Raw genomic sequence first — 13,312 nt, 5'->3', positions numbered from 1 at the left:
AGAAATAATCAGAGTCCAGGTCTTAGGAGCCTGGTAAAGCATTGCAGGGAATTGGAGTTTTATCCTAGAGGCATCTGAAGGATTCTAAGCAGGTAAGTGACATGTTTATGTTTTCATTTGAATGGTCACTTTGGCTACAATGTAGAAGAGAAATTGGGGGTGCTCAGGGTTGGGAGAAGGTACTGCGAGTCCAGGTGAGAGACAGAGATGGCTTGATTTAGCATAATAACAGTGGATATGGATTTAGGAGTTAGAATTAACCAGATTTGGTGTAGGTTAGATGGCAAGGGGTGAGGATGGTGTGCAGTGAAGGAAAGAAGTCTACGGCCTGTTCCAGGTTTCTTGCTTGAGCATTCAGGTGAATAGTGGTACTATTTATGCAGATAGGAAATACTGGAGGAGAAGCAGATTAGAAAAGAAAGATAGTTCAGTCTTTGAAATAGTGAAATTAAAGTACCTGGATTACACATGAAGAGAGATCAGAAGAGAGGTGTGGGCTAAGAAAGATTTCAGGGTCATCATATAAGTGGCCATGTAGCCTTGGGAGTGGATTAAATTACCTAGTATACAGTGAGAAGTGACAAGAACCTTAAGATTAAGGAGTGCCAACATTTAACTGCATATAGGAGGATGAGCTGGCAAATGAGGATGAAAAGTCAGAAGGAAGAAAATGAGGAAAGTCACAGAAGCCAGGGACCAAGAGTGTCTCGATGAAAATTTTATCCTCCATGTTGAATGCTAAGAAATCAAGAAAGATAAGGTCTAGAATTTTGATTTTGGATTCAATTTTAATGGAGGCCATTATTAACAGTTATATTTGAGTGTTATTTGAGAAGTTTGTCTGTGAAGAGGAAGGGAGGGTGTAACGGGGCATGGAGAAAAGGGATGATAGAGTGGAGGGAGCTGGTTTTAAAATGGGGACAAGTGACACTTAAATGACAATTTGAAAAATTAAAAGGTCTACAGGGCAAAAAGTAGATTAGTGGTTGCCTAAGGCTAGAGAAGTTGTAGATAAATGGGGAGTGACTCTTAATGGGTAGAGTTTTTCTCGTTTTGGGGGGTGATGAAAACATTTTAAAATTGATTGTGGTGATGGTGGCACAACTCTGAGTATACTAAGAACCACAGAATTGTATCTCTGACTTTATTTCAAAATTGAAATTTAAAAAGATTAAAAGGCCAGTAGTGGAGGAGAGGTTGAAAATATAAGGGAGAGGAGAGGGTAAGTTAACAGTTACAGGGTCCCTGAAAAGGTAAGAGTGAATGGGATCCAGAAAACAGATGGCAGGTTTAATAGGGGCAGGTACAACAAATTTTCAGATTTGATGACTAGACAATGGCGAGATGCAGGGAAGCCCTAGAAAGGTCAGCGGTATTTGGAGAATGGGGAAGAGAAAGTCCCAGTTGAGGATGGTTGTGACAGATTTGTATTTTAAAATATTTTATAGCTCTGAACAAGATGTTAAAATCAACACAATCTTTAAAGACCATCTCTAACTTTTCATCATGAGCAACAATGACCATGTGCATACAGTGTGATATATTTCTTGCCAATTTGAATAGTCAATTGTTGAGACTATCTGCAATAATTGTTTTTTCCTTTTTCTTTTAAGGTTCGATTTATGCTAGACACTATGTTGGCATTAAAGAATAATGACATGCGTAAAATCCCAGGCTACGATCCTGAGCCCATAGAGAAACTAAGGAAATTACAAAGAACTTTGGTAAATAACTCTTAATTCTAATTTGTTTTGAGCTTCCATATCAAAATGAACTCATATTCAAAATCATGAAATTAGTCGGGGGAAAAAAAAATTATCCAGGGTCTAAAAGTCAGGTGTCATGTCTAATAAGAGTTTTAAAGATATCAAATTTAAACTTTTAATGTTTTTTGTCATGAGCTCTTCCAGGTAGTCTCAGTGTTCTTTGTATAGTGGGTATTGTCCCTATTTCAGAGTTTGTGTTAGTTAAGCATCCCATACAGTGGACCCAGTGGTACTAAACTCTGCCTGCACAATAGAATCATCTGATAGCTTTAAAAAAAATGCCCCCAGGACCAATTTAATCAGAATCTTTAGGGAGGGGGTGGGAGGGTGGACTTGGACATCATTTATTTTAGCTCCTCACATGTTTCCAATGTGCAACCCGAGTTGAGTCCCACTGATCTCACCAATCAAGTGTTTCAATCCCAGTCTTCTTAAATCAAAATAGTTGTTGACTTTGGCAATATACATACTTCACCTTTTTCACCTGCCAACCTGACAGAACGCTCATAACTCTGAACCGGCTCAGATCACTCTTCCTGTATTATAACAGCTTTCCAAAGAAAATGTTGTTTTGGGGTGAGAGAACCACATGTATTATCCTACAACCTCAAACAAAATAATATAGGCCTACTTCTACTTTTGTCATTCCAAACAGGTTTAGCTGTTGTGATTGTCAGTGATTTATTGTCACAAATATTCATGCACCAAAAATGCTGTATTTTAAAAAAGAACAATGTTTAAGGATGATGGTAATACAAAAACATGAACCTGAACCAATTAAAACATTTTCACTGGATGCTTTTTCTTTTAACCAGGTGCGCAACATTGGCTCGGGTACTGAAACTCATCTTCGAGTCTCCTGGGATAGTATCTTGAATGCTGAACAGATTGGTCGCTGGTGGATTATAGGGTCATCGTGGAGTGGAGCTCCAATGCTTGACAGCAGTAATAACAAGATCCAGCAGAAGCAGCCTGCGGGGACTGTACCGTGATTCCTGTCCTTACTGATATTAAACAGAGTTCCATGAGTATCTGATACATCTCTGTGTCCCTCAAAATACCTAGTATATTGTTTTACCTATAGTAATACTTTATTAATGATTGAGTGATTACTTAAATATACAGACAGGTTTATTTGAAGACCTTATAGAAACTGCTGTTAGTCTATAATTTAGTTCAATTTCTGTTGTCTCTTTCAAAAAGATTTTTTTAAAGTCCTAAAACACATTACATAAAAGATTTAAAAGTTGGATGGAATGATGGGAACATATAATAATCAGAATATTTATTTTGCAGTTACTAGTTCTTGAGAGTTAGATATTAGATACATGCTGTTTTCCAGGATATGTAGATTCTGTTCCATTAGCCTTAGATTTCAAATTGTTAAAATTCTTTGCACTTATTTGTATTATTATTATTATTATTATTATTATTATTAACTAAGTCTATACTTGATTCATATTTCCTTAGCTTTTACCTAATGCCTTTTTTCTGTTCCAAGATCCCTTCCAGAATACCACATTACATTTAGTTGTCATGTCTTTTTAGAGCCTCTATTCTTGGGATTGCCCAAGAATAAAGATTTAGCATTTGATTTATGATTATATTTAGGTCAAGCCACAAAAGTATCCAAATTATTTTTTAGAAACTTCACCTTAGAAACTCCGTTAAACCAAAGTATGTTATAGTATTTCTCAAGAAACAAAGACATTTCATTGAAACATTTGTGTGATTATGCATTTCAGGTTAGTTCAAAGATATTAGCCCTTGCCCGAAAGCAGAGGATGAACACCGACATCAGGAGAAACATATTTTGTACAATAATGACTAGTGAAGATTTTTTGGATGCATTTGAAAAGCTTCTAAAGTAAGCATATGTTAACACTTTAGCTTGTTACTTAATTTCATGTTGTAAAAGAAATAAGTTCATTTGTTTTTTGCGTTTTGAATGATTCAGCTAAATGTTGGGTGCTGCTTAAGGGTAACTGTGGGCTTTTCTTTGCCTGTTACTTTCCTTGCTTACCCTGTTTGAATCCATGGACTCTTGTTCCTTCTAATAATTGACTTTCCTTTATTTGCTTCAAATATAAATGAAATACAAAAAAGAAAAACATCGTTAATTTTAGGATTCCAGTAATTGGGGTTTTATTTCTAAACTGGAGTACTTTATACTTTGAAGTAGAAAACCCTAAGCTTAGTTTACCTTTCTATAACCTGGCTGTTTAGTTTAGTATATTTTTGTGTTCCCTAAATATACTTTGTTTCTAAAAGGTGGCTTCATATTCTCTAGGTCTGAGGGTCTAGCTCATTCTTTAAACCAAGAAAGATCCCTTTTATTATTTTTTCCTCCCGTAAACTTCATGTTTTAAAAAATTTAGTCTACCAAAATGTTTATTAAGCAATTTTTCCCATTTATATGCATCCAAACTATATAGCTGCTAATCAGAACTTTTAACCAACATGAATTGATATAAATGCAGCCAAAAATAAATTTGTTATTTTAGTTGCGTACATAGCCTTAGCTCAAGATAGGTATACTTTTTGTCTTTTTTGTTGTTGTTGTGATTTTGACGATAGCTGTTTTTCTCCCAAGATTCCAAAATTTCTACTTTTGTATAGAAGCAGCAGCTTCACCTGCATTCTTATCTGTTTACTTAAAAATCATTTAGTTATTTATAACTAAAAAGTGAAAACAACCTAAATGTACCTCACTGGGGAAAGAATAAACTAAATGTGGTACTCCATACAACAGAATACCACTCAGTATTAAAAAGGAACAAACTACTGATAACCTGCAACAACATGGATGAAACTGAAGTGTATTATGCCAAGTGAAAGAAGCCAGTCTCGAATGGCTACATGTTTTAGGATTCTTAATTATATGATGTTCTTGCAAAGGCAAAACTTTAGGGACAGAAACAGATACATGGTCACCTGGGGTGGAGGGAAGGGTTTACCACAAAAGGAAACAGGGAATTTGGGAGGATGATGGAACTATATTTTGATTGTGATGGTAGTTACACAACTACGTATGTTTCTGTGTGTCAGAACTCAGAGAACTATTCAGACTTTTGTAGCTGGAATAGAACTTGTGGGTTGTGTTGTCCAGCCTCTCCATTTTATCACATTATTGAAAAAATGAGCCCAGTGAAGTTAGGGACAGGGTTGTGTCTATAGCTTATGTTTCCTTAATACCCCTCCTGCAATACCAGTTTGCTTTTTTTTTTTTTTTTAAGAGAAATTGTAGGTTTACAGAAAATAGAGGGTACCTAAATACAACTCCCCTCATTAACACTTCACATTAGTCTACTACCTTTGTTACAGTTGATGAAAATAATACTATCATTGTAATATTATCTGTAGTCCTTGGTTTGCTTTAGGGTTCACTGTATTGTACAGTCCAATAGTTGTTTTTTTTAAATGTTTATTCTAGTAACATATGTACAACCTAAAATGCCCCTTTCAGTCACATTCAAATATGTAATTCAGTGCTGTTAATTGCATTTACCATGTTCTGCTACCATCACTGCCATCTGTTACCAAAACTTTTCCATCACCCCGAACAGAAACTGTACTGGTTAAGCATTAACTCCCTATTCCTTACTCCCACTCCAGCCCCTGGTAACTTATATTCTACTTTCTGACTCTGAATTTGTTTAGTTATTTCATTATCAGTGAAATCATACCCTATTTGTCCTTTTGTGCCTGGCTTATGTCACTCAACATGATGTCTTTAAGTTCTTCCATGTTTTCACTCATATCAGAACTTCATTCCTTTTTACAGCTGAATAACAGTCCATTGTATGTATATACCACATTTTGTTGATTCATTCATTGGTTGATAGACACTTGGGTTGCTTCCATCTTTTGGTAATTGTGGGTAATGCCACTATGAACACTGGTTTGCAAAATATCTGTTTTGAGTCCCAGATTTCAATTATTTTGGGTATATACCTAGTATATCCCATTTGTTTTTAAACCAAACTATGCCAAACAGGAATGTGTTCCTGTTTCTGCTTTAAAGATTTCTGCTTTAAAGCTGTTAACTCTTGGGAAGTTGAATGACTTTTTAGTTATTACTATTTCTGTTTTATAGGCTTGGACTTAAGGATCAGCAGGAAAGAGAAATCGTTCATGTTCTCATGAATTGCTGCCTTCAGGAGAAAACATATAATCCTTTTTATGCATTTTTGGCTAGCAAGTTTTGTGACTATGAAAGGAGATTTCAGGTAAATTATTTTATTAGAAGGCCACCAGTTACGTGTGCTGTACTGTTTATTCTAAACATCCTGCCTGGTTTGAACTCACCTAAAAATTCATTCCCTTGAGTCAGGAGACTGTCCAATACAGAGAGCTGTGTCCAATGGGCAGAATCACATGGCCTGCACTAGCCTGCTGGGCCCATTCTGCAGATAGATGGCAGGTGATGTGCATCAGAGGAAGGGGATGTGGCTGTGCATGCATCCCAAATGTCTGCTATGTAATTTTTCTCTTACCACAAATGAAGTTTCATAGCAGGTTAACCTGAGTTCCTCTTCTAGACTTATACTGCACTATTCTTTACTTATATAACTTATTTACAACCTTTCCTTAAAGCATTATGTTGTATCTGCTGATTTGAGGGAAACAATTGCAACAGAAGGAAATTATTGTGAAGGTATTTCAAGCTACTGTCTATAGGTAAAGAAAGTGGAGTTGTTTTACAGTGTTAGTTTGCTAAAGTCTTCATTTTTAGAAATTAAAGTAAATTTTCTGATCACATATTTTGTAATTTATTCTAACAAATCGTTAACATTTTAATTTTTTTCTTCTTTTTAACTCTTACATTAGATGACTTTCCAATTCAGCATATGGGATAAATTTCGGGATTTAGAAAACTTGCCAGCCACTAACTTCTCTAACTTGGTTCATCTGGTGGCCCACTTGTTGAAGACAAAATCACTTCCACTTTCCATTTTAAAGGTTTGTATGATATATAAAATTGTTAAAAGCAGTTTAAGTGATAGTGTAATTACTTATATTTAATCTTTAAAAAAAAAATGCATTTCCTTAGATTCTGATTTACCTGAAGTATTTTTTTATCATAGCCATCATAGAAAAAAGCCAACTTAATATACAGCATACCTAATAAATTAAGGCAACAATTATATGATTTTTTGCTAATCTATTTCAGGATTTAAGGTTAATATGCTAGCCCCAATTATAAAATCATGTGCTGATCACTCTTAAATTAGAGAAAGACAGAATAAAGTAGGAGTTGGTCACTTTAAAATGTTATATTAAAGCAATAGCTCTTTCCCCCAGCAGTCGTATTATAGAACTTCCATATTACCTCACAGTGGTGAAATGCAGATATGCTGATGTATGTCTGGAATAGACAGCAAAACCTAGACATAGTAGATTGAATTTGAGGTGGGCCAATAAGGCTTGGATGGTGCCACCACTGAGACTTGAGTATCCTTAAAAAAAACTTGAATTTTTACAGAACCTCAGGGTCAGAGGTAAATGAAAAGCAGAGATAATTCAGATGTATTGATATTCTGAACCCTTTTGTGTACCTCTGTACCTTCTCCTTCCTGTATACAGCTGCATATATTTCTGTGTGTATATATAGTCATGTATCGTTTTATGCCATTTATCAGAGCATTTACACAAAATTACCTCGTGTTTCTTTTGATGTGCGATGTTGGGTTTTAGCTACTGTATTGAAAAAATGAGGGTATTGAGTCTTGTACCATATTCTAAAACCTGGAATAATTTAAAACACTGTTAGGAAAGCACTGTAGGATCATGGAAAATACATCACCTTCTCATTGTTGGAAAATCTTGCCTTTCATTCACTCATGTATTGAACTCAGTATGGAATAGGACGTGATGTTTCCCTTAGAGAACAACAAAAACTCCTGCTTAGTATCTTATGCCTAGAACTTTAAAGGAATATAACATTAAAGATGCTGTTGAAACTCACTTTTAGGAAACATAACTAAAGATGGAGGTGAAGCTGCTCGTGTGTTCCCTGATCTCTCCCTTCCTGGAGGGAACCACTCTTTAATTCTCATTCCTAGGAATGTTTTTGTATTTTTAAGTCATATGTATGTATCTATAAACAGTACATGATAAGGTTTTGCATGTATTTGACCTTTATATGAATACTATTATACTATCACCATACTATTAGTATCCTTCAGGAATTCATCTTTGTAATTCAACTGAAGATTGTGATTCATTCATATTGATATATGTAATTCTTTGATTTGATACCCATGGTATATACCTAGTGTATACACTATATACTGCTATATAACTACTGCAATTTATATATACATTCAGTTTTACCCTATTGATAAATGTTTAGATTGTTTCTAATTTTTTTTTATGGTTTTCTAGGGGATATATGCATGTAGTTTTAATTAGGAATAGTTTCTTTAGGGGATGGAGTTAATATATGTTTCAATTATAGAAATTAAATTCTTGATCCATGAAGTATACACTCCCGTAAACTTTACTTAATACTGCCAAGTTGACCTCCAAAGTGGTTGTACCAATTACCCTCCTACCAGCAGTAAATGAGTTCCCATACCTCTGCATTCTTGCCAACAGCTATTCATTTTTTAAACTGGAAATAGCCTCTTAAATCTAGGCGAAAAAAATAATTTTTTACTCTAATTGACTATATGTAGAAATCGTTGGAAAAGTTGCCCAAGTCACTATAATTTTATGTTTCTCTACATGCTAACTCTTAATTAGGTAATTGAATTCAGTGAATTGGACAAACCCAGAGTCCACTTTTTACGGCAAGTGTTACATATGCTGTTAACAGAAACAGAAGTTGAAGACCTTGGTTTAATTTTTGCAAGGTATGTTGCCAACTAGTTCTGATAAGACATGTGGAAAGGAGATGAAGAGAAGTTATTTTCACTTATGTTGATTTATGAAAGCAAAATTGTACTTTATGTGTAGCTTAATCTTCATTTTCAGTTTTCAGGTTTAATTTTAAGCTAATATTATGCATTAGATTTGGGATCATAAAGCTTGCCTAATATCAAACTAATTAACAGTTTGTAGCAAAGAGAATGGATTAAGAAGTTCTTAATTGAGAATTCTGTTTTTCAAAAAGAAACTGAGTTATGGCTCACTAATCAAGATACTTAGAATTTAGATGTAGGAGAAACTCATTTTTCACTGATACCTGTTCTTGTGATTCCTTTTCAGAGTATCTGATAACCCAAAGCTGGGGATGTTACGGGAAGGTCTGAAGCTTTTTATTAGCCACTTCTTACTAAAGAATGTACAGGCTCACAAAAGTGCTGAGGAAGCCAACATACTGAAAGAAAGAGCTGACCTTGCAACAAAGTCTTTGCAAGGAAAACCTTCCCTAAGAATGTAGTCTGGTAAAAGGAATGGAAGGTGATGGTCATTTGACTGTACAATGTCCTTTGTAAACCTATAAGGCCTATTTTTCTGCCTTCTGTGTATAAAAGCTTAGTGGAGCTGTATCATAGTTTGTTACGTTTAAAATAGTTTGAGATATATTTTGATCCAAGTTTGTATTGTGTTTGCGTTTTAAGCCATTTCCAAACAACTGTGTATATATTGGGGAATAGGGGGAGAGAAGTAGAAAGGGAGGAAGGGAGAGGAGGAGAGGAAGGGCAGGCACACTGGGCAGTGTTCTCAAAGTAATGGAGACTGTTGGGTGTGTGTGTCCGATTATCTTATTTTTTAATAGACGAAACAGACCACTAGAGGGTGCAGTCCTCATAAATTGATGTGTTTTCATATCTTTAATATTGGTTAAAAGTTCAAAAACCCTCATTAAATGGGATGCTTAATATTTAATTGATTATTTGAAGTATTTGGAAAGCAGTTGAATTTTGGAAAAGTCAACATTTGACTTAAGTTTTGTGAATGTTTTTTGTATAATACAGTATGTCTGGATTTTAAAAATCATTATATATCTAAAATTTTGACATGGTAAAGGATAGTCTTTACTATTTTTATGTATCTGTTAAACTCAGCATTTCTAGGTTATCAATGTACTGCCACTAAACAACTTTGAAGTCACTGAGTAAATATTGGACACTTAATGGGTGCTGCTTGCTGTGCTAGGTTCTAGGAGGTGTAAACATAAATAAAATGTAAATTTACCTACAAGAGATTAACATTTATCTAGTGAGGGAGACAATTTCTAAGGACGACAAACTGGTTGATTCTATGAAGTAGAAAATCTGCTAATACCTAGCATCTACTGCACATTTGCAATAAATTTTGCTGTTTTTCTTGCCCTTAGAATTTGCTTCTGTTCTTCAAATGCTGCAAATTTGATTTAAATGTTACCTTCTGCTTTTGAAAAATAGGCACTAAGATGTAAGCATAGAATAGTATTTTAGAAATCATGTCTCAGAAACTCTTTTGTATCCAACAGAGTTGAACTCTTCAAAGTGGTCCCATTGGAAAACTGTGCACTTACTTTAGTGATGTTGCTCCCTTTTGATACTTTCACATTATCTTAACATGATCCTGTAGAAGTTTACTTTTAGAAATCATAATGTGAAGTCACAAGTATCTTCATGCAGATCCCTAAACTAGTGGTTTGATTTTTTGAAATATGTAAGGAACTTGAAAATTATTTCTAAGATTCTATATATATTCTTCGACTGCAAAACAACATAGAGACCATCTGGTCTTTTACATACTTAGTAAGCCTGCATTCAGAAACAACGTCCTTGAACCCAAGGCCAAATTAAAAATATGTCTTCTGGCAGGTTCTGAATTTAGATGATAAAGAGCGAGCCTGCAGCAGTTAAGAATGCATTAAGTGAAAGCCTTCACTATATTAAGGGGCTTTTTAATAAAAAGTTTCTTTGCTGGGTAGTGATTGAGTTATAACATACATTAGTTCTACTTCAGAGTGCCAGTCCACAGCGAGGTAAGGACTGTGAGCCAGAATGTAACTCAACACACTGCTTTCTTCATTGAGAAAATCTTGCTATGAAGAAAATGAATGTCAGTTGAACTGAACAGTATGCTTCATGACATAGCTGATTGACATTCTGATGCCAGCTCCTTATCTCCTCACAGACGAAACAGTTCACAGACAGGCAGCAGGCCTATGGACCACATTTTGACTAACACTAACATAACTGAAATAAATAGGAATTAATTAGAGAAGCAGCTCCTGAGATTAGGAAACTATATCATTGCAGCAATACCATCTAACTTCATTATGCAACATGTACAGTAACTTTTGTTTGAGGTATAAATGAGTTCAAGCTGATTTTTCTGCGGAAGATAAATTTGTATCAACTGAGTCACATTTTTTAATATTTTTAAAACAAAAATATCTTCCTCTTTTCCATGGAATATATTTGTGACTAAGTTTATCATTTACTTTGTGGCAGGTTGCCCATAAATCCATGTACTTTGTAAGTAAGAAACACCTTTTTAAAAAAGAACAAAATACAATTAATCACATAATTTTACTTTTAGTAAATAAATACATCTTGACCAAATGCTACTATGAATTCAGAAGTGCTTTTATTAAATATATAGGTTTTTTTTTTTATTTATTGCAATAGTATCCACATTTGAAAAATAGTATTGCAGGATCCATTTGCAATTAATACTTATTTAATACATGAATTTGGGCGATACAAATTAGAAGCTAATACATAGAATTACTAAAAAGAAGCTATCTTTTTGGGGATTTCATCTTTAAAATACAGGCATAAGGAACAAACTCTTTAATAAAGTGTATTTTAAAAAATCTATTTTTATATTTTGTTTATACTGCCAGTGAATGTTTATTATGGAAAAAAAGTTTTGCTGGTATACTAAGGTCTTTACCTTATCCTTCCATTGTTAAGAAGTCTGCTTAACCATATGGTTTCAGGGAAAAATAAGATCTCTCTCTTTCTATGTATGTGTATATAATTAGGTGTGTGTGTGTGTGTTTGGATTAGCTTTATCTCCATAGAGAGAGATTGATAAAATATATGAGGCAAAATGTTAGCAGTTGATGAACTTTCCTGTGAAATTATAATTATCTCAAAGAGTTTTTAAAAAACACAATTCAGAACACTTATTCTTCAAAGGTCTAAAATACTCTGCTGTTCTCTTGCAAAAATAATGAAGCTAAAAATTCAAATTACCCTCGCCTCCATCTTAAAAAAACTAATTAGACCTTACTGTAAAACAGTGATAAGGTTTACGTTAACTTTAAGATAAGAGTCTGTTTTGGTTTATGTCATCTTGGTCAAGAGGAACAATATTGGCCCTGTATTGCAACTGTAACTAGGTTAACAGGTAGGGGAAAAAGAGCCTGAGAAGGAAAAAGGAAAGGTCCTTTTCATTAATCAGGAGCCTCAGTGTCTAATGCCTGCACCAATGGGGTTTGTGTGGCAATGGGCATCAGACTCACCTGAGAGCTTCAACCATCAGACTCTGATATGGAACCCTTTAAGGAGTTGTGTAGGAATTTAGACTTTATACAAACTGGAATAACAGATGCCAGCACCCTTCCCATCTTTGGCAGATCCGTAAGAAATAAAGGTCAGATTTACTCTTGATAGATAGGTAGATAGCAATTGATCCAGGGTTCATTTTTTCTGAATGACTTGGAAGTTGCAGACTTAATCATACCTCTTTATCCTAAATACTGTTGTGTGTATTTACTAAGAACAAGAACATTCATTTCTACCACTACAGTATGATTACCAAAATTAATGAAATTAACATTGATAGAATACTAACAGAATGTCCCTTACTTTGGGTTTTTCTGCTAATTCCTGATGATTAGATTCAGGTTACGCATTTTTGTTATGTTCTCAGTGCATCACATCAGGAGAAACATGATGTCAGTTTGTCCCATTCTTGGTAACATTAACTTTGATCACTTGGTTAAAGTAATGTCTACTAAGGTTCGCTTCTGTAAACTTAATATTTTTCCCTTTGTAATTAAGTAGATTGTAGGGAACATTATTTAATCTATTACATATCAAATCACCCCACAACTTGTTTAAAACGACATTGTCATGCAGTTTCTGTGGGTCATGAGTTCAGGAGCAGTGTGGCTGGGCAGTTCTGGCTCGGGCTTCTCGTGAGTTGCAGTCATGTTGATCAGGTCCACCATCTCATCTGAAGGCTGGATTGGGGCTGAAGGATGCACTTACATGCGGTCCTGTCATGGGGCTGGCACATCAGTTTCTTTCCACATGGATGGCCCTCTCTGTGGGACAGCTTGAGGATCCTCACAACACAATCCAAAAAACCTAAGTGGAAGCTGCAATGAATGCCTTTTATGACTCAGCCTGGGACACTAATTTTTGCAGTGTTCTATTGTTACCAAAGTCAGACGTGATTCAGTGTGAAAGGGACTACACAGGACATGAGTACCAGGAGGTGGTTGTCACAGGGCTGCACTTTTAGATTTGATTCTCCTGTTCCTCATCAAACTTTCACCCCCTAGTTTTAGCATCCATTGATGATTCCTGCCTACATCAATTACACTGTGCTGTTGGGAAATAGCGATTTTCTAACTCCATCTTCCT

At 34.9% G+C, this 13,312-nt stretch overlaps 1 protein-coding gene across 2 annotated transcripts in view; it reads left to right on the top strand.

The window, feature by feature from the left end:
- Nucleotides 1–11,501, top strand: part of NOM1 (nucleolar protein with MIF4G domain 1) — a 30,759-nt gene extending 19,258 nt beyond the window's left edge. The window contains exons 5-11 of one of the 2 annotated variants that reach the window (XM_037835726.1): nucleotides 1,614–1,724; nucleotides 2,582–2,749; nucleotides 3,512–3,633; nucleotides 5,863–5,995; nucleotides 6,597–6,728; nucleotides 8,514–8,623; nucleotides 8,979–11,501. In XM_037835726.1, coding sequence (XP_037691654.1) covers nucleotides 1,614–1,724; nucleotides 2,582–2,749; nucleotides 3,512–3,633; nucleotides 5,863–5,995; nucleotides 6,597–6,728; nucleotides 8,514–8,623; nucleotides 8,979–9,153 — 951 coding nt within the window. In that variant the 3' untranslated portion in view covers nucleotides 9,154–11,501. The remainder of the gene's footprint in view (nucleotides 1–1,613; nucleotides 1,725–2,581; nucleotides 2,750–3,511; nucleotides 3,634–5,862; nucleotides 5,996–6,596; nucleotides 6,729–8,513; nucleotides 8,624–8,978) is intronic. The other variant, XM_037835727.1, reaches the window with a different exon arrangement.
- The last annotated feature ends 1,811 nt before the right edge of the window (nucleotides 11,502–13,312 follow it).

The sequence above is a fragment of the Choloepus didactylus genome, chromosome 5, assembly GCF_015220235.1.
Source record: "Choloepus didactylus isolate mChoDid1 chromosome 5, mChoDid1.pri, whole genome shotgun sequence".
Classification (NCBI taxonomy): Eukaryota; Metazoa; Chordata; class Mammalia; order Pilosa; family Megalonychidae; genus Choloepus; species Choloepus didactylus.
This window is presented reverse-complemented; position numbering and strand designations above follow the sequence as displayed.